At 45.6% G+C, this 17,891-nt stretch overlaps 1 protein-coding gene across 6 annotated transcripts in view; it reads left to right on the top strand.

The window, feature by feature from the left end:
* Nucleotides 1–90: 90 nt before the first annotated feature.
* ABCG2 (ATP binding cassette subfamily G member 2 (JR blood group)) overlaps nucleotides 91–17,891 on the top strand; it is a 31,450-nt gene continuing 13,649 nt past the window's right edge. The window contains exons 1-11 of one of the 6 annotated variants that reach the window (XM_087738087.1): nucleotides 95–1,726; nucleotides 1,828–2,064; nucleotides 2,800–3,839; nucleotides 9,628–9,840; nucleotides 11,747–11,806; nucleotides 12,288–12,402; nucleotides 12,880–13,032; nucleotides 13,448–13,605; nucleotides 14,369–14,520; nucleotides 14,986–15,090; nucleotides 16,600–16,850. In XM_087738087.1, the coding sequence (XP_087594213.1) occupies nucleotides 9,635–9,840; nucleotides 11,747–11,806; nucleotides 12,288–12,402; nucleotides 12,880–13,032; nucleotides 13,448–13,605; nucleotides 14,369–14,520; nucleotides 14,986–15,090; nucleotides 16,600–16,850 (1,200 nt within the window). In that variant the 5' untranslated portion in view covers nucleotides 95–1,726; nucleotides 1,828–2,064; nucleotides 2,800–3,839; nucleotides 9,628–9,634. Of the gene's footprint in view, nucleotides 2,150–2,799; nucleotides 3,840–9,627; nucleotides 9,841–11,746; nucleotides 11,807–12,287; nucleotides 12,403–12,879; nucleotides 13,033–13,447; nucleotides 13,606–14,368; nucleotides 14,521–14,985; nucleotides 15,091–16,599; nucleotides 16,851–17,891 lie in introns of all 6 variants that reach the window. The other 5 variants (XM_087738089.1, XR_015700185.1, XM_087738088.1 and 2 more) reach the window with 5 other exon arrangements.

The following is a 17,891-nucleotide window of genomic DNA, read 5'->3' as shown; positions in this document are numbered from 1 at the left end:
CGGGGGGCGGGAGCAATTAGCCGCAGAGAGACAAACAATTAACCTGGCACCGGTCCCCGCCGCGTCCCGCCCCGGGAGCGGGAGCCGCTGCCACCCCGCGAGCAGCAGCGGGGCCCGGGCCGGGCCCTGTGCTCCGCGCCGCGCACCCCGCTTCGCCCCGCCGGCCGCCCGCCCTGCCCCGCCTCTGCTGCCGACCAAAGCCCGGGACAAATCCATGCCTGCTCCCCCCAGCAGTGCCCCCTCCACGATGATCCCAGGCAGGTCGAAGCGCACACGGGCCTGACTGACAGCGACCCGTCCCCGACACCAGAAATGAAGGCTGGGGGGGGGCTTTGCAAACAGTCTGAGGGGCTCCCAGAAACGGGAGACAGCCCAGAGGTGTGTGCTCCGGCCGCTCACAAAGCACACGGTCGGGGGGGGGCTAGCTGGTCCTGCAGGCTGCGGTGGCGTGAAGAGCCTGGCCGTGCACTCAGGGGCCTCCTGTGCAGCTGGGGGGAACCTGGAAACGTCTCCCCATAGGCTGTGTACTTGCATGCACAGCCTGTACCATGCTGCTGGCACTGCCCTGTGCCCTGAAGCTGGCACAGCATCACTAAGAGCACACAGAGATGCTGGAGAGGCTCCGTTTCAGACAGGGGAGTCACATACAGCCTCCACAAGCTCACCCAGGAGCCCTGGAGGGCAGCCGCACATGCACAAACACCCAGAGCCACTGCACAGGAGGGGATTTTCTGGGCAGTGCCAGAGGAAGAGCCTCACCGGGCACCTGCGGCAGGAGTGCTGCAGCTCACGACGCAGCAGCTTGGCCAGGGCACAGGCAAGAGATGCCCCCACGCAGGCAGAGCGGCCGGCGGAAGGAGGGCAACCTGCACACCGTCCCACGGGACGCGGGAAGCTGCAAGGCGCGACCCCAAGCAGCAGCTCAGGCTCAGTCCTGTTCGGGTGGTCTCTTAATTAAAGGCTCATGCACCGTGACTGCTAATATGCTGGATGGTGGCAAAAGCGCAGCTAATGCAAGCCCCTCCTGAAACAGTCTTCCTACTTTTCCAGAGTGGTTCCCTAGGCTTTGAAGAAGCACTTCTGCCTTTCCTTGGTTTTTGTTTCACCTGGGGCACAGCAGTGGTGGTGTGCCTGCTTGAAGTACAGGAGACTGAACCAGACTGCCCAGCTTCACATCCCACACTGTTACTAGTGGACAAACTTGATACTACTTATTTTCTGCCCCTGGGCTTGGCCTCTAATCAGTTCTGTATTTTAGAAATCCTCTATGCAGACTGAGCCGGGAGAGCAGAGTGTCAGTCACTAGAGGGCATCAGGGACGAAGGATGCTGAAGAGGCCCTCTTGCTTCTCTGCTTACTAGTCCAGCATACGGAGGAGAAAGCGTTCTCCAGAAATGCCCTGCTGCTGCTGCTGCTGCTGTTTGCCCACAGGCAATTCCCCCACGACAGGACATTTCTGCACAGGCACAAGGTCACAGCAATTTAACAGTGGGAAGGAAACATGTCAGTCCCTGGTACGTATCAGAACAGCAGTGAATGGATGTAAAAACTCTGAGTATCAACTTGTCTTTGCCCCTCTACTCATTTGTGTTTGTGGCAGTTCACAATCAGTGCAGTACTTGCCACCTATGGTGCTTCAACTCCCTCCCTGGGACTCGCCGTCTTAAAGAAATCGGACAGCTGGACGTAAAGTATGACAGTGGACATGGAGCAGGGTTGTTAGAAGGTACTTGTGGGAGAGACCGCTCTGATAAAGAAGCAGCATTTTACACAGAACAGTAGAGTAACTTGTCCTCATGCTCATATTGTCTGCTTCACCATTTCCAGCGTGCCTAGCAAAGAGGATTACAAGTGCGTCGGGCCCTTCGGCATCTCTTTTCTCTCCTCAGCTGTGGACAATTCCTGGAGGACTGTTTTCTCCCCGGGGCGGTGGGAATGCACGCCACTGAGTGAGCACGAGGGAACCACGAGTGTGCTGGAGGCACACTTCTGAGACACACTCATCTTCCCCAAGTGCCACCACAACCAGCACGCTGGGGCTGGCACAACCGGCAGGGTGATGAGGTGCGATTTCACCGGCATGGGTGGTAGCAGTTCTGGGGACTGTTGTGCTCACTGATAGGAAACAGAGGTCTTAAATATTTCCTAGGTATGTTAATTGTCAAGTATGTAAGGCTTTGGTCTAAAAAGCAAAGTAGAGGCAAGACACTTGTAAGACAAAGGATGGCAGGGTTGTGGAGGAGTATAACTCTGAGCCTAAATTTAGGAGGAGGGAACACATCAGTGAAACACAGCCCGCTCTGAGTAGCAGGGAACCTGCCGGTAAACCTGCCACTCCAGTAAAATGGGTGATGTTAACATCATGGTGATTTAACTGGTACTTTTCTGGGGCATGGATGAAATAATTTGATGTGTGAGATAACAGTATTTTTTAATCTATTTGGTCATACATGCACCTTCTCAAATGCTACTGGGACTATGCAATGGTCTTCACTAGCTGCTAGGATGCTTATAAGTCTTGTATAAATACAGTACAGAGTTAATTATGATAAAACTAGTGATAAAGGAAAGAATAAGATCCCAGGAGCATGATTCCTGAATGATGAGATATTTACCCGTCCCAGGTTACAGCCAGCTAAAAAAGCTGGCCTTGTGATGTTCTCACCCAAACACCTCTTACAGGCAGCCTTGGCATTTACTAGTTAGTGATGAGTCTTGCTAGGAAAATGAGAGCATAAAGCTCATGCTTTTGACTGGAAACCATCTGTAACATGTGCTCTTCTGTGTCCCTCTGCCCAGGAGAACGATTGCGACCGCATGGGTTTGTGCTCTTGTCAAAGCGCGGGCAGAGTCCTCCTGCAGGATGGTTCCTGGGACGCTGGCCAAGCGCAAGCAGCCCCGCTGAACTGAAGGAGTTCCTTCAGCATCCCCCAGAGCCTGGCCGACTTCGTCTTCAGGGTTACTGGACTCAGAAGCTCTCCCGGCAAGCAAAACCGTGTCAGGGAGCAAATGGGAGAAGCGGCGTGCCCGTCATCGGTGCCGCTCCAGACGTTAGCGCAGCTCCTGGAAAGCTGTGGGCTGTGCTGCCCAGCGGGCCCAGCCGGGCAGACAGCATGTGCCAGGGACCAACGCTTCTACCTCAAATAACGAAGGCTGCCTCAGCTTTGGTTCCCTCCGTAGCATCGATTACATGCCCACATATTAGCCTGTGAAAACCCCACTCGGATGGGCTCAGTACAGCCTTCGCATTATTGTAGGTAGTTTGAACTTAAGGAAAACATATCAAGGTAGTACCTGTCTGCAGGCCACTGGGGAGAAGACTTCACAACCAGCTGTGCCTCGTCAGACGTGCCGTGCTGGCATGCAGCACACCCTGCCAGCTCTGCCAGACAGCCGTCGCTCCAAGCCTCTGGCAGGTGGAGATGCTATACTTCATTCAAATGTCACCGCTACTAATGTGGTTGGCTTGGGGTGGCTCCCAACGAGGTGCTGCACTGCAGCTCGCTTATGACTTGTTCAGCTAAAAGAAAAAAAGGTGAAAGCTGTGGCTCGTCCTGGCCCTGCCCTCCCCACGAAGCCCTCTGGCTTCCCCAGTGCTGTGCGGGAGAGGGTGGAGACTCCCCGGGGTGACGGAGTGCAGGGAACCCAGCTCCCGGCTTGCCACCGTTTTGCAGCAGATGGGGTGACACGGGTGGGACTGCCCTGCCCTGCAAGCTGAGCGAGCCGTCAGGGCTGCGTTCCTACACACCACGCTCCGCTCTTCCCTGGCTCCTGCTTCCCTTCCACCGCCTCTGCCACCTCCTCAGCAGCCCCGCAGCGCTCACCCAGACCTGCTGCTGGTAAGTCACTCGGTAGCAGCAGTTCAGCCCTTTTATTGAGATGATAGATTTAATTCGGTGTAGTGGCTTGCTTCCTTGTCCATGAATTGCTTACTCTGCCATCGCTAAGGAATTAGATTCAGCAGCTGTTTTCCTCCAACAGCCAAGGAAAACACGGCGAAATGCTTGCCTACCTTTTCCCAGCTTTTCAAGGGATTTTATTGAGAAATTTGGCAAGAAATTAATGAAAATACATTTTATAAATGGGGGACGAAAGCGTCAAGGCTTAAATTAAAGCCAGTAAAAAGGTGAAAAGTTAGAATATTTTGCAGGGACTATTATACGTGGAGTTTGCCCATGCATATTAATGCACTGCAGATAACGTGTGCAAATGCCTGCACACACAGACCGCTGCTTACTCATTCCCTAATTAATACACAGGGCTCTTTTCACAGAAGGTAGGTTACAAATCCCTCGTAAATCGGTTGGCAATTAACTTACAGATTGCCTGAATCGCATTATCCTTATTTACTCAAATGGTTTTAATTTCGTACGCGTGTTCCTGAGAAAGAGGACTGTATGGTCCTGAGCCGGCAGTACCAGGCTCTCCTGCCCTCTTTGCATGCCCACATCCATGTTCTGGCCAGTCTACACCCCTGTAAATGCATGCAGCTAAAGAAGAAAAAAAAGGTATACTTAAAATTTCCATGAATTTATATGTATCCGAAGTCTAAAATGCACATTTGTAGTACGTACTGTACTGTTTCAGCTGGCAGGTTGCAAGACTAAACTTTGTACCCATTAAAAATAAGAGAAATAATAGCTCACTTAATTGTGGTTTCTCTGGCAGGTTCAAGTGTTCAGAAAAAAGAAACCAGGCTATTTTTTAAAGGGTTTGAGCCAGCTTCCTTTAGAAAACTCTGCTTGTGTCTCTAAAACTCTTCCTCCTTAAGTAATTTCAACGCTTATTCTCCACAGAGATAAAATACTTCGAGTAAATGCCCGGATTTAAAAAAAAAATCAATCGAAATGCACTTCTGAATTTTGCCATTCAAAATTTTACTACCATTCCTATAGTATTCTTGTTTCTATTTGAACCGCAAATCCCTTCCAGTGCCAAAAGCTTTGCAGGAATGAGCGTTACTTAGCTTTTTATATAGGCAATATATCTTAAGGCATACCAATAGGTGTACTGAAATTGCTTGAAAGACCCCAGGTATGGTATTGCTGGGGTTCAAGTAGGTTTAAGTCAATGGAACTTTGTAGTACATTTTGTTGTTGTTATTTTATGTTTTGGTTTAGCGCCCCTGTGTATGTAGGGAAAATGAGACTTTGTACTTTACAAGGCTCGAAGAATACACAGGAAAGTGACCGTACCGAGAGTTTCATTTTCTGTGCATCGAAACAGCGGGCAAAGAGTTTTTAAGTTTTTAAGAGTTTTAGTTTTTAAGAAAATAGTTTCATTTTGCCATTAATAAAAGGTTAAATCTCAAGATCCAGTACTTTGCCTACTGACATAATTTTCTGAGACTAAATATCTCTGAAGAAAAGGTTTTTCTATTAGGCTTGAACTGAAATTAATGCTGAAATCAGTGGCAATAAAAATATTTTAGAAAGATTCGGGACAACAAATGAAATTTGTAAAATTCCCAAAGAGTTCATAGAGTTTATATTTAGCCGATGCAAAAATAATGTATTATACCCAGCGCTGATACTATGAGGATACGGAACACTTCATCATATTAACGAATATTTCTGAATACAGCAGGCAGTACGTATTGTCATTGAATCTCCTGCTCATTTCTGATCTAAAGTAGATATTTGCAAGCCATTGGCAATGGATTCCAGGAAACTTCATTTAAAGAATTTTAGTTTGCATAGAAATTGATTTGATTAACATTCATCATGGTTGTTTCTTTGTCCTGCACATGCTCTGACTTAAAATGTTTCATGGCTGTATGTCACATTAAACGCAATAAATAATTTTTTAAACAAGGCCTAAAGCGATATTTTAAAAAATCCATTCCTAAGGAGCAATTGCAAACAGCTGGCAATTATATTAGCTGTAAAGGAGCACGCCTCTGTATTCCTATGGTGAAGTTTATTGCTAGATCAGAAATGGGAAGGTTGGCTTGTAAAATACCAGACTGTTTATCTCACTGCAAGTAAGTACACAGCGAAAAAAAAGGTCTCCAAAAAAGAAAAGCACATCAAAAGCCTAACTCTAGCACACAGGCATTATTTCCAATGTTAGCACTTCATCTTCTCTCAGCACACCACTGTTAGCTGAGACCCAAACCGCCGCTCTCGGAGGTTTTCACCAGTCACCCAGGCAAAGCCACGGCTGCCCTGATCTCCTGCTGGCGACAGTCCTGCTCGGAAAGAGAAGCTGGGTTCTGGGGCTTCCCAAGGCCCCTTCCCACCAGCATGTCCAGAACTCTGTCATTTTGTCATCCCAAGTCGCTGCTGGGACGGAGACCTTGCAATGGCTACGCTCCTTTAAGAGAGACGGCTAACACAGATTTCATAGAGCAACTGATAAATAACCGTTCAAGTTTCAAGCAACGACTATTCTGCAATTTCTTTCTGCAATACATTCCAGTAGCTCTCAAAGTGTAGAATGCTATTTTCATTATTAACCTAACATCTGAAATAATAGAATTTTTTTACTGTGATAAATGGCATATGCCTACAAATACACCTGTCCCTGAAGGGGCAGCCATCAGGAGGAAGAGCACACAGACAACTCTGTGTCTTCACCTACAGCATCCCACCCTGTCACCGCAAGTAGCACAAGCGCACTGCAGCCACGGAGAGCCGTGCCCATTTACACCGGAGGTCCAGCTAGACCTGAATCCAGCCTCTGCTCGTAGCTGCCAGTAACCAGTGCCTTCGCAGGGGATGATATCAAAGAACACTATTTTCCTCTGGCAGATTTGGGCAATCAGTGGGCTCGGGCCTTCCGGAACTGGAGGTTTCTGGCCGACAGTTGTATTAAATAGCCATTGAGGGGCTGTCTGCTATGGATATGTCTAATCCTTCTCGTAGCTGATTTATTTATCCATCTTCTGCAATGTTCTTTGCAAAGATGTGTACAATCTACTCATAACTTGACTGGGAAATTAAATTTAACTTCGACGTACTGTCTGTTCTTAAGAACGACTCTGTGAAAGTAGCGTGATCCTCTATTTACGAAAATAGTTTCTGATCCTGTGCTTATTGTCTGCCAGTCAAGTTCAGTCTGGAAAACTGAATCTGTTTCATTCCTAAATTAAAAGTTTGTTTTCTAAAAAGCATTTCTGAAATTTCAGTACAAGCGCTGAGTTAGGCTTTTATGCTGGTCTTTGGAAAAAACCCCAACGAACCCAAATGAAACAAAGAAGAATGTAACTATTTTGTTGATAACGCCTGAGGTCAGACTCCACCTCACTCTCCTGCATTTGCTCATAACATTGCATCAGTAATACTGAAACATTAAGCTGAGAAAAAAAATCTGATCAAGTAAAAAACTGATCCCGACACCTTATAGATGCAGTGATCTATCAAGGCCAGAGTCACAGTGTCTTCTGAAGAATTCTGCGCTCACATCACGTTGCTGGTTATCCAACAGTTCAAGGGATTTTGGAATGGCTGTCTGTGGTGGTGACTCGGCGGGTGTTTGGTACCTCGCTCGGCATGCTAGCAAACATCTGCTCAGCGTATGGTGAGACTTTAAGTGACAAGTTCCCGCTGCGGTTCTGAGTGCACATCTCTACTTTACCAAAGCATCCTTTCCAATGGCAATGATTGATGTCCAGCCAGATTAGTCCAGAAACTACTATATAAATAGCCTTATAAAATTAGCTGCCCTCTTGCAGGCAGATAAGTCTTCTCGGGCACAAGCAGAGAAGAGTGTAGGCAGTTTATCAATAAAAGGCCTCCAGACTTTAAATGTTGCACATTTAATTGATGTTCAACTTACTCAAAATCCATTTTTGCTTAAATTAAAGCTACTGCCATTATAATTGTCTTTGGAACACAGTTTCTTTTCATTGTAGGAAAATTGGGCAAAGATTATTGATACTAAAACATTAAGACCTTATATTTTTGCCAGCACAGAAGACTGCAGTTTTGGCAGAAGAGGTTGGGATAGCATCATTGGGAGACAGATGAACCAGCCTTTACATGCAGATAGGCCTGTTGCTGAAAGTAGGGCTTCCAGCGGTTTTACTGCACTGATAGCCACAAAATTCAGCTGTCAAGCAGCCTTAGCAAACCGACAAGATAAGGGCTTGGTTTTTTTATGTGACCATATGACTGTGGTAGATTAAACAGCTTTTTTTTGTGAGGCTCATTTTATTAACTGCTCTCAAATTCATTCAGCCTGTCTGAAACGGTCTCATAATTTGCCTTCTTCCTTGCTGCAAGCAGCATAACTATGCTGAGGTATGGCACTGATCATCCCAGAGCTCCTAGCTGCTCATCTCCCATGAACTACTGCATTACTAATATTTCCCTTAGTGACAATTAAGTAATTGCACTCCGATGAGTTAACATGATATGTAAAGGGAGGCCAGATCCTGCCTCCCACCGAAACGACTCTGTGCCACTCAGGAAGCACAAAGGGGACAAATGCCTGCATGCACAAGGGGTAGCTGGGGGTGCCCCCACGGTGCAGGTGGATGGCTCACAGGCAGGAGCCTGGCTGAAAAGGGAGGTGAGATAACTTCAATTATTCCACAACTACCTTCTAGTTTTCACATGGAAAGCAAATCCAAGGAAGAGAATTACTTGGCAGTGGTGTCAGTTTCCACGTTCCTACGCCCTTGGCAAAATCATTTTGATTAAAACAATAAACCAATGATTTTTAGATTTTGTTACCCTTGCACAGGAGTGCCAGAGGTAGGAGGAATAGCTTTACTTTCAAACCACTCCTTTAAAAGATTATCTAATGGGCAAACTCTAAGCACATTCAAAACCAGAAAGAAGTCTGACGAAGCAGATGGGCAGAAAGCCAGGTCCTTTTGGACCTCAATAATTTTGAGCCAATCTTTCGGTGAGTCACCTGTTGTACCTGTTGTTTCCAACAAGCGTGCAGTTTATGTACAGACCTCTCTGCCAGGGCCAGCCCTCCAGAGAGAGCATAGTGTCACGCTACTGCCCGCTGTGCGAGGCACCTGCCTCCTCGTACCGGGAGGACGGATGCAGTTGGTGCCCGTGGCCAGGTGCTGCCGCAGGGGGGCTGCCAGGGGGGCCTCTGTGAGAAAGGACCCGGGGTTGCCCCATGCCAGACACAGCCGCCTCTAGCTGGCACCAGCGGACCTGCCGCTGGGCAAAGCCAAGCATGTCAGCAATGCTGGTGGCGCCTCTCTGAAAACCTGTTCAAGAGAGGGTAAAAGATGCTGTGCAGCAGCTGTGAGAGAATGTGGGAGAAACAGCCCTGCAGACACCAAGGCCAGTGAAGAAGGGGGGGGAGGAGGTGCTCCAGGCACTGGAGCAGAGATTCACCTGAGAGGGCAGCTGGGTGGGCGTCTGGTGGCCAGCCAAGGTCAACCCACCACAACAGACCGTCAGGGTGGAGGGAGACTCTTCTGCCTCCCTAACAGTGCATGTGGTGTGAAGCACTATGGCAGACCCAGCTCCCCATCAGCTCTGTGTCATCTCAAGGTCCGAGCCCGCAGGACACAAACTTCCTACCTGAAAGAGACAGACCCAGAGGGACATCTGCAAGGCCCACAGTAGGTCTGGTGCCGAACGCTGGACCCAACAGACACACCTTTCCTCTCCATACCTAATCAAATCTTCCCCCTTCCTGTTTTTTCATTTATAGAGGAAAAATGGCAGAAGGCCAGCCCCACCTAAGTATTCAGATGTCAGACTCGAATACAAATGGCATTCCCAGCAGAAGGCAGTCCTCTCCACACTTAGCTGGCAGGGGAGGAAGCGTACTAACTTTCCACAACATCTGCTACCATGTGAGGATGAAGACTGGGTTCCTGTGTTGGCAAAAAACAGCCGATAAAGAAGTTCTGAGAGATGTCAAGTACGTATTTAAACATCTCTTTAGAGTATGTGTATGTTTTATTTCTGTCCGGACATTTGAGTCCACTCATGTCACTGAGCCACTAAGCACAATATACAGAATTTGATCAAGATTTAGAAAAATTATATGTGTGTACGGTTGCTTTGTGTTTGCTATCAGCTGTGCTTAAGCTTCCTGCTAGCCCCAGTGGTCCTCGGTCATTAGAGCTGAGCCTGTACAACAGAGAGCTGGCGCTGCTGGCCCCAGGGAGGGACAGCCTTCCTGGCCGCTATCAGCACGGGGGCACACGAGCTGGCTGTGGTCGTTTTACACTACCTGGCAAGTCTCCCGCTATGCCGTGGTGTTTAACTGAGATACGAGCAGCCTGTCCTCGATGCTTGCGTCTCCTTCCCCAAGGTGGCCTTTGGGAAGGTTAATTTTGGGGGTTTTAACTTAAAACGTTCAAGACAATAATATAAGCAAGGGTTAGGTTAACTTTGAAGAGATGTAAAGTTTTACCTTTTTGGGTTTTTTTTCCAACATTGAGCGCTACTGCAGGAAAGGAATCACGTCTTTATGGCCTTTGTTCAATAATCTATGCATAAAGTTTTCCCATTCACAGTTCAGCAGTTAAGCTAAGTGGCAAGTACTCATACAACATGCCATTCCAAGTCACCCGTGACTTTCAGCTCCCTAACTCCAATTTCTACCATAAATATTCACCCTTTTGTGTAGCTCTCTCTGCCCTGCTCTTTGCCCATGCAATTTCCACACCTCCTAAACATGAGCTCTTAAAATCTTTCCTACTCTTCTCAAGAGCCGTACGTTATGGTAACTCAATTGACTGACCTTGGTCATTTGCAACGATGTGGGCAGAAGGCCCCTCTTGTAGCTTGTTGTAGAAGACCAATGTTTAACACACATTACGCTTTTCCCTTTTAGAAAACGCAACATCTGCATTTGTTTTGTTGCATATTGGGTTTTTGTGTTAAAATCACATATAACGTAACATAACATATGTGTAATGTGTATGCTGCTTAATCTGTGGAACCATAAATTTCCACAATAAGAAATCAAAGGAAACAAATACGTATCAGGAAGAGCCAAACCAAGCCTCCTAGGTTGCATGTCACGAGACCGTAAGAACAGCTGTATTGGGCCAGAGCCACAGCCAAGTACAAAGATCGCTGATACCTGGATTGCTGATAACAACCACTATCAGAGTGCAGTTCAGGATAAACCTGGTATCATAACATACAGACAGGCATTTGTATGGGCAACGTGATTCTTGTGTACACCAAAGCTTGTCGAGTGCAGATTTTAGGGGCTAGTCAGGAAAAATAACAGTGATGCCTTCATGTGCTCCAGCAAAAAGATAAAAAAAAGGCAGCAGTATTTCCACATACTGTATCATTTCTATAGGGTCTTTTCTCCAAATACTTAAAAAACTTTTCTGTCTGGCTTTTGAGTTCCATGTGGCTTAAAATCAGATACAGAGAAACTATCAACTGCAGTTTCTGGAAGTACAGACAAATCCCCAGTATGTTCTGTCTACAGGGACCACTATTCTCTCTGCGAAGAGAATAATACCTTTAGAGCTGAATGTGGTTAAAGCAAGCGTGTGCGTCACTTCTAGAGATCCATGGGGGAAAAGCGTGCACACAGGTTTTGCTACATTTTACTCAAGTGTCTGTGTTGTCTTCATTATATGAAGATTAGTTCTTCCTGAATTAGGAATAAAAATTAAGGTGGAGTTTGACTGATCATAAATATTGTTTGTGATCGGGCAGCTTGATTAATTCCAAAATTAATGGGATGCAGAAGGTAGTTCTACGGATAATTTACACTAGCCTACCAGATGAAACAGTTAAAGAGATAAAAACACCCTATCTATTTTGTAAAACCTATCATCTGTTTTGTCTTACAGTGGCATCATGAGACCAGGACTGAATGCAATTTTGGGACCCACTGGCAGTGGTAAATCTTCGTAAGTGCCGTCTTTGCCCTACACAGAAATTACACCAAGGAGAAAATGAACCTGCACATATTTAGGAGTAATGGACAATACTTGCAGGGAAAGATTTTGTTTTCATTTAGGTCTGTGCAAATGTCACTGGTTTCTGAGAAATACCTGAATTCAAAAAAAGATAATCAGCTTGCATGACAAAGATGTAATTCAATTTTAGTCCACGCTTTCCTGATACACGATCTTTACGTATCATTCTAGGTTAAGCTCATATTATTGAACGAATGGACACAAATGCACTATGAAATTGCACAGATCTCTTTTCCTTAGGAAACCAGAACAAAAGAAACTCAGCCCTTGAAAATTCCTGGGGGGTTTCTAAGTAGTGAATGTTTAACATGGGATGCTTTTATGTAGCTGTTCGTTCCATGAACTGGGTTTGTGGTTTAGAGAGCTTACCTCCTGCATTCTCATCTGACAAAGTAACCAACTTTTCTCCTAGTCTGCTGGACATTTTGGCCGCAAGGAAGGATCCCCATGGGCTTTCCGGTGACATTTTGATCAATGGAGCTCCACAGCCTGCCAACTTCAAGTGTACCTCTGGATATGTCGTACAGGTAAATAAATTTAATCACTCTATGGATTTTATTGTCCCCTTCTGACTGCAGTTGTAAGAAGACTGCAGTGTTGCGAGTACCTTGCCTTGATCCAAAAATCGAGGCTGGTGCAGTAGCAACTCTCCACACGTCCACCCTCGCTGGGAAAGAGACTCTGCTTTGGGTTTGAGTCTCTTTCCTTTATGTCCTACAGTCAACGGGAGCGGACGCTTTGGCTGCCTCCTTGTTCTCCATTTGGGGGAACAGCCGTAGGCTACTAATATGCATGGAGTATTTTCCAAGTATAATCCTTTCTGGTAATATACACCTTGTACCTCCACTTGCCCAGGGACAATGTCACTAAGTCCCATTCTGGCAGTTGCTTCTGTCTCTCTGCATCCAAGGACGACAGAAAACACAGGTAGATGCAGTTCTCAGGGGAAAAAATAGAAATAGCTAAGCGACCACCAAGTATCTATTTTTTTTTTTTTAATTAAGGATGATGTGGTTGTGGGAACCCTGACTGTAAGAGAAAATTTGAAGTTCTCAGCAGCGCTCCGTTTGCCAAAGTCAGTGAAGGAACAGGAAAAAAATGAACGAGTGAATCAGATCATCAAGGAACTGGGTTTGAGCAAAGTGGCAGATTCCAAGGTAAGGCATGTAAATATGGTGCTTAACTCATGAACAAATATTAAGTGATTTATTTAATTAACCAAATGGCTCAGCATGGCAGATTAAAAAAAAATTAAACAGATTATTTCAGTAATACAATAATTAATGACATTTCTGTATGACGATCTGTACAGACTCTGCGCTGATACTGCCATATGTTGTTACATTGCGGGGAAGGGGAAAGGTAGTCTGTAGTTGGAGAAAAAGAGAACATGCTCAAGTAATACTAACATTAAGAAACAGCCCGTGTGTGTGAGGTAACATCTACATCTGTACCTGAAAGTAGGGTCAAAATTTCTCACAACTCTTCCCAAATGCTGCCGTGTCGGTAGGATGCTGTTCACTCAAGCATTTGTTATCAGGCCAAACGAGACAAGTTTCTTGTTTGTGGCAGGTTGGCACCCAGTTCATTCGTGGGGTGTCTGGAGGAGAGCGGAAAAGGACCAGTATTGGGATGGAGCTCATCACAGATCCTGCCATCTTGTTTTTGGATGAGCCAACTACGGGACTCGATGCCAGCACTGCTAACGCTGTCCTACTGCTACTGAAAAGGTGACGGCCTTGGAAACAGCTTCCTGTTTTCACTGCTCAACTCTGCTACATTTCAGTTGTATTTGACTTAAATTACAGTCAGAATGAGCAAACAGGGAAATAAGACATGTAATTGTTTACCGGCGAGCCAAGGCTGCAAAGCGGGTAGGAAAAAGGCTGTATGAATTCTCACTCCAAAGCAGCTGCTCACAGCGGTACACAAAGCGCCTTGCACAAAGCGTGTGCATGCCGGGACTGCGGTTTGGCCATGATAGCTGTCACAGCTTCATCTATATTCGTGTCTGCCTGGGCCAGAAAAGTGATAAAAAACACCTGTTGTACAGCCTGGTAAGGTGATCGGTTTTAATATGGACGGTAGTTAGAACACAGCTAGCCGTTTCCCCATCACAAAATCTCAGGCCTGTTTTTGGGAAAACAAGCACCACACAATCGCTATTTGCAAATTTTGCATCATTTTGCATTTACTACAAGCAAAGAGGACTCAAACGCCTCTCTCCAGAGCTTTCTGATTGCATCAAAATTTTCCCAGGAACTTCCCCTCCAACAACATTCTCAGTGAGAGGGAACTTCCTTTTCTCACACAGATGCTATAAATATGACCTATTTTCTTTTCCTTTTTTTTTTTTTCCTTCTCCCTCCCCTCTCTGGCACGTCAAGTTAATCAAACTTAAGCAAGGCTTAACTGAACTTGCAAATTCTCTTACCTAAATGCTGAATCGACTTGCAAAGCTAACACCTCTGTCGTTCTTCACTTCACATTCAGGATGGCAAAACAAGGAAAAACAATAATCTTCTCCATCCACCAGCCTCGGTACTCCATATTCCGACTGTTTGACAGCCTGACGCTGCTGGCCGCGGGGCGAGTGCTGTACCACGGGCCTGCTCAGCACACCATCGAGTACTTCCAGTCTATCGGTGAGCACAACTCATAGCAGGGCCAACTGCAGCAACACCTTTAGTTTGCACTAACTTGAATAAAATGCCAACAGCGCTTGATCAGAATTGGACATAGCGTGTATTAGCAAGCCTGGGATTTTAACAGGCTAAGCATTTCTCTTGGTGTTTCACCTCTTGACCCATACGTGGGTTTGGATGATAGGGCTGGCCTCTAATCAGCTGTTGCTGGGTGCATCTTAATTAGACAAAGTCCAGGCTAGGGCTGAGAAGGGCACATTGCCAGCTGTCCCCTTGCTTTCACTGATAGAGCTGTCCGGCAGTGCCCTTCATCTCTTGGGCAAGCACAGACCTTCTGAAGCCTGCAACGCTTATGGTGCAGGCTGCTCAACGGGCACAGCGGCATGGCTGGGTTCGTGATGGCCACGCAGAGCCTTCTGCCAGTCACACAACCAACGCTTAGGACTTGTAATGCTGTCACCACAGGCTACGAGTGTGAACCGTACAACAACCCTGCTGACTTTTTCCTGGACATCATTAATGGAGACTCCACTGCAGTGGCAATGAGCAAGACCGATGAAATTAACACAGGTATGAAACCCACAGCTGAGTGAAATTATCATAACGTGTATTTTGCCAGAAGGTGTCCAGCACAACACAGAAAAAAAATCACTTAAAGGTGTCAAACAACCAATAACCGTGTTGTACAAGCGTATGGTTATTGGTATGCATGAGAGTATTACCTACTGCTGATCCATGTTGCTTTAAAGGAAAAAAAACCCCACACCGTTCCTAAATCCTTTTTGTTTATATGTGGAAAATAATTAGCAAAACCTGAAATAAGTACCAAACTCACATACAGCCCTACTATATAAAATATTCCTGTCTATGCAAGAATAGTTTGCCTCTCATAGATAGGTATTTAGTAATTTATCATTGCTATCCATTTCTTCATAAACTGACCTGTATACTTTTGAGTCACACTCAAATTACAAGACGTTAAAGGTGAAAGAATATTTTCCTGTGTTGAAGTTGCAATGTCTGGGAGTATAAGAAACTGTTTTGTTACCTCTCAACGCAGAGAAAGAGCTTCTTTCATCTTTGAGGCAAATCAACTGAAGTCCTGCAGATGCAGAGACGATAAACCAGGACAATTGCTCCAGTTAGGGACATAAGTTGATGTAGTTATGCCTTCTATTTTTTACCTAATGGAATGGTTCATCTGTTGTGAAATTACTGTTTTCCTTCCTCTGAGTAGGATAGGGAAAGGGGGTAGAGATAGCGGACCAGTGTTCTCCTGATGCTTCCCTGAAGTTTTGGTAAGGCAGAAATTATCCCCAAACTAACAAATCAAATCTCACCTATGGTCAGTAGCATGCTTTTTCATCCTGTCTGTTGCTACGCATTAATAGCACACTCTCTTTTCACATGAATGAAAAGGGAAATGAAATAATGAATATGCTATATGCCCAAATACACAGTTACGCTATATCTTTACCAAAGAAGCAACCTGCATTTTACAAAAATGCTGACTGTGTTCAGGGTCTGACTAATATAGCTGGCAACACACGTTGTACTTGTCATTGGAAAAGCACACACTGGACTACAGTTGAGAAAAAAGGAGCTCCAGCTGAAATTTCTTTATGACAGACTCAGAAGTTTGACTGAAGTAGACACGTGCAGGATTACTTGGATCTAAAAGTCTGGGAGGTCTAGGATTATCTCATCAGATCTGCGAAACAGATTACTTACAGAAACCAAGGGCTGAGGGGGGGAATCACTTTTTGACTAAAAGTCAGATTCCTGCTGGTTTGAAACTCCCTCGGCAGACAAGGGTTTACGTAGTCAGTCTGCTGTGAAGCTGCTGCCTGTGGGACAGGTTGCACAGGGCAACAACACAGAGGTTTGGCCTTATTTATACCAACTCTTTTGAATTGCATGCTATGAGACTGAGCGCAATGAATCACTGGAACTAAATGTGCATATTGTCTTCTGGTTCGTTAGTAACTCTCCCACCCCAACACAACTCTCCTGGCTTAACTCCTAAACATTCTTCCCATCCCTGACAGAAACAGTCATATTTCTTTTTAATCTTTTCAGCAGAGGGCACTGAAGAACACACTGAATATAATAAAACCTTGGCTGAGAATTTAGCAGAAAAATACTCCAACTCTGCCTACTACCAAGAAACAAAAGCAGTATTAGATAATAGTTCTTTGGGAAATAAGAAGAAAACAAAAGCAGTTTTCCGACAAATCACGTATGCCAATTCCTTCCTTCATCAGCTGAAATGGGTGTCCAAGCGCACATTTAAAAATCTGGTAGGAAACCCTCAAGCTTCCATAGCTCAGGTAATGCTATTTGTATCTATCCTTTTGTGGTATACATTGAATTTATTCCACTCCTGTATTAGATAAGTCGCTGGGATGGTTTTGCCTCTTGATATTTTGACTACAGTAAGCATGTGAAAAAAGAGTGTTCAAGGTCTGGAGATCTGATTCACCAGAAGGCGTCCTGAATGCTCCCAAATGAGCAGCATGAGGGAGTGCTCAGTAATTAATTTTGGACTACTGAAAGACTTTGGGAGGCACGATCTTTTCCAGCAGGATATTCTGCTGCTCCCGGCCAGGAGCAGATAATCTCTCCCAAGTAGTTTCACACATTTGCTCAAGAACATTCTTCAGACTTGTCCATAATTGTCCAGGCTTGGCACTGTGGGGTTTGGCCTCAAGTCTTCTCCCCTACCAGGGAAAGTTAACAGACTACACTTACATACTTAATTAAACTTCAGCACACAATGAAGTGCTGGAAGTTGGCTCAAGTGTAAAAATATTTTCACTGTCTCGTAATGTGTGTGTCGTTTGGTCGTTTGACTGTTCATAACGGCCATGATGTCTTGTGGAGAAGATGCGATGAAGACTACAATAGGGTCTAACACCTGCCACAGAAGATGAGCATGTTCTACATGACTGGCCCTGTTAGTACTGCTTTTTCAGATGAATCAACACTAGAAGTGCTGATTTCTTCAAAGGTGCACATTGCCTTCAAAAATACAGAACGCCTGGCTGACCTCTGCAGAACAACTAATCCCGAGGAATCCCCTAATTCACGAGCCAGACTCTGCAGTGCCAGCACCAGCAAAACTCTCACTGCAATTCTCAGCAATTCCAGAGGAGCCAATAGAAAAATTGGTCTCAAGCCAGGCGTATAAATTATCTTCATCATGGTTTATATAGTGAGTGAACAAACAGCCAGTGTGGAGGGGAAATGAGTCCAGAACCCCCGAGGTTAAAAGGCGTTGAGTATGTGTGTGCGTCTGTATGTTGATACTATGGAGATCCTTAATAATTGCTTTGTAAAAGCTTGACCTTGTGACAAGAATTAGACTCTCA

Source organism: Nipponia nippon, unplaced genomic scaffold (genome assembly GCF_047370975.1).
Source record: "Nipponia nippon isolate SJK-2023a ecotype South Korea unplaced genomic scaffold, ASM4737097v1 scaffold_6, whole genome shotgun sequence".
Classification (NCBI taxonomy): Eukaryota; Metazoa; Chordata; class Aves; order Pelecaniformes; family Threskiornithidae; genus Nipponia; species Nipponia nippon.
Note: the sequence above shows the minus strand (reverse complement) of the source record. Positions and strands in the feature narration are given on the sequence as shown.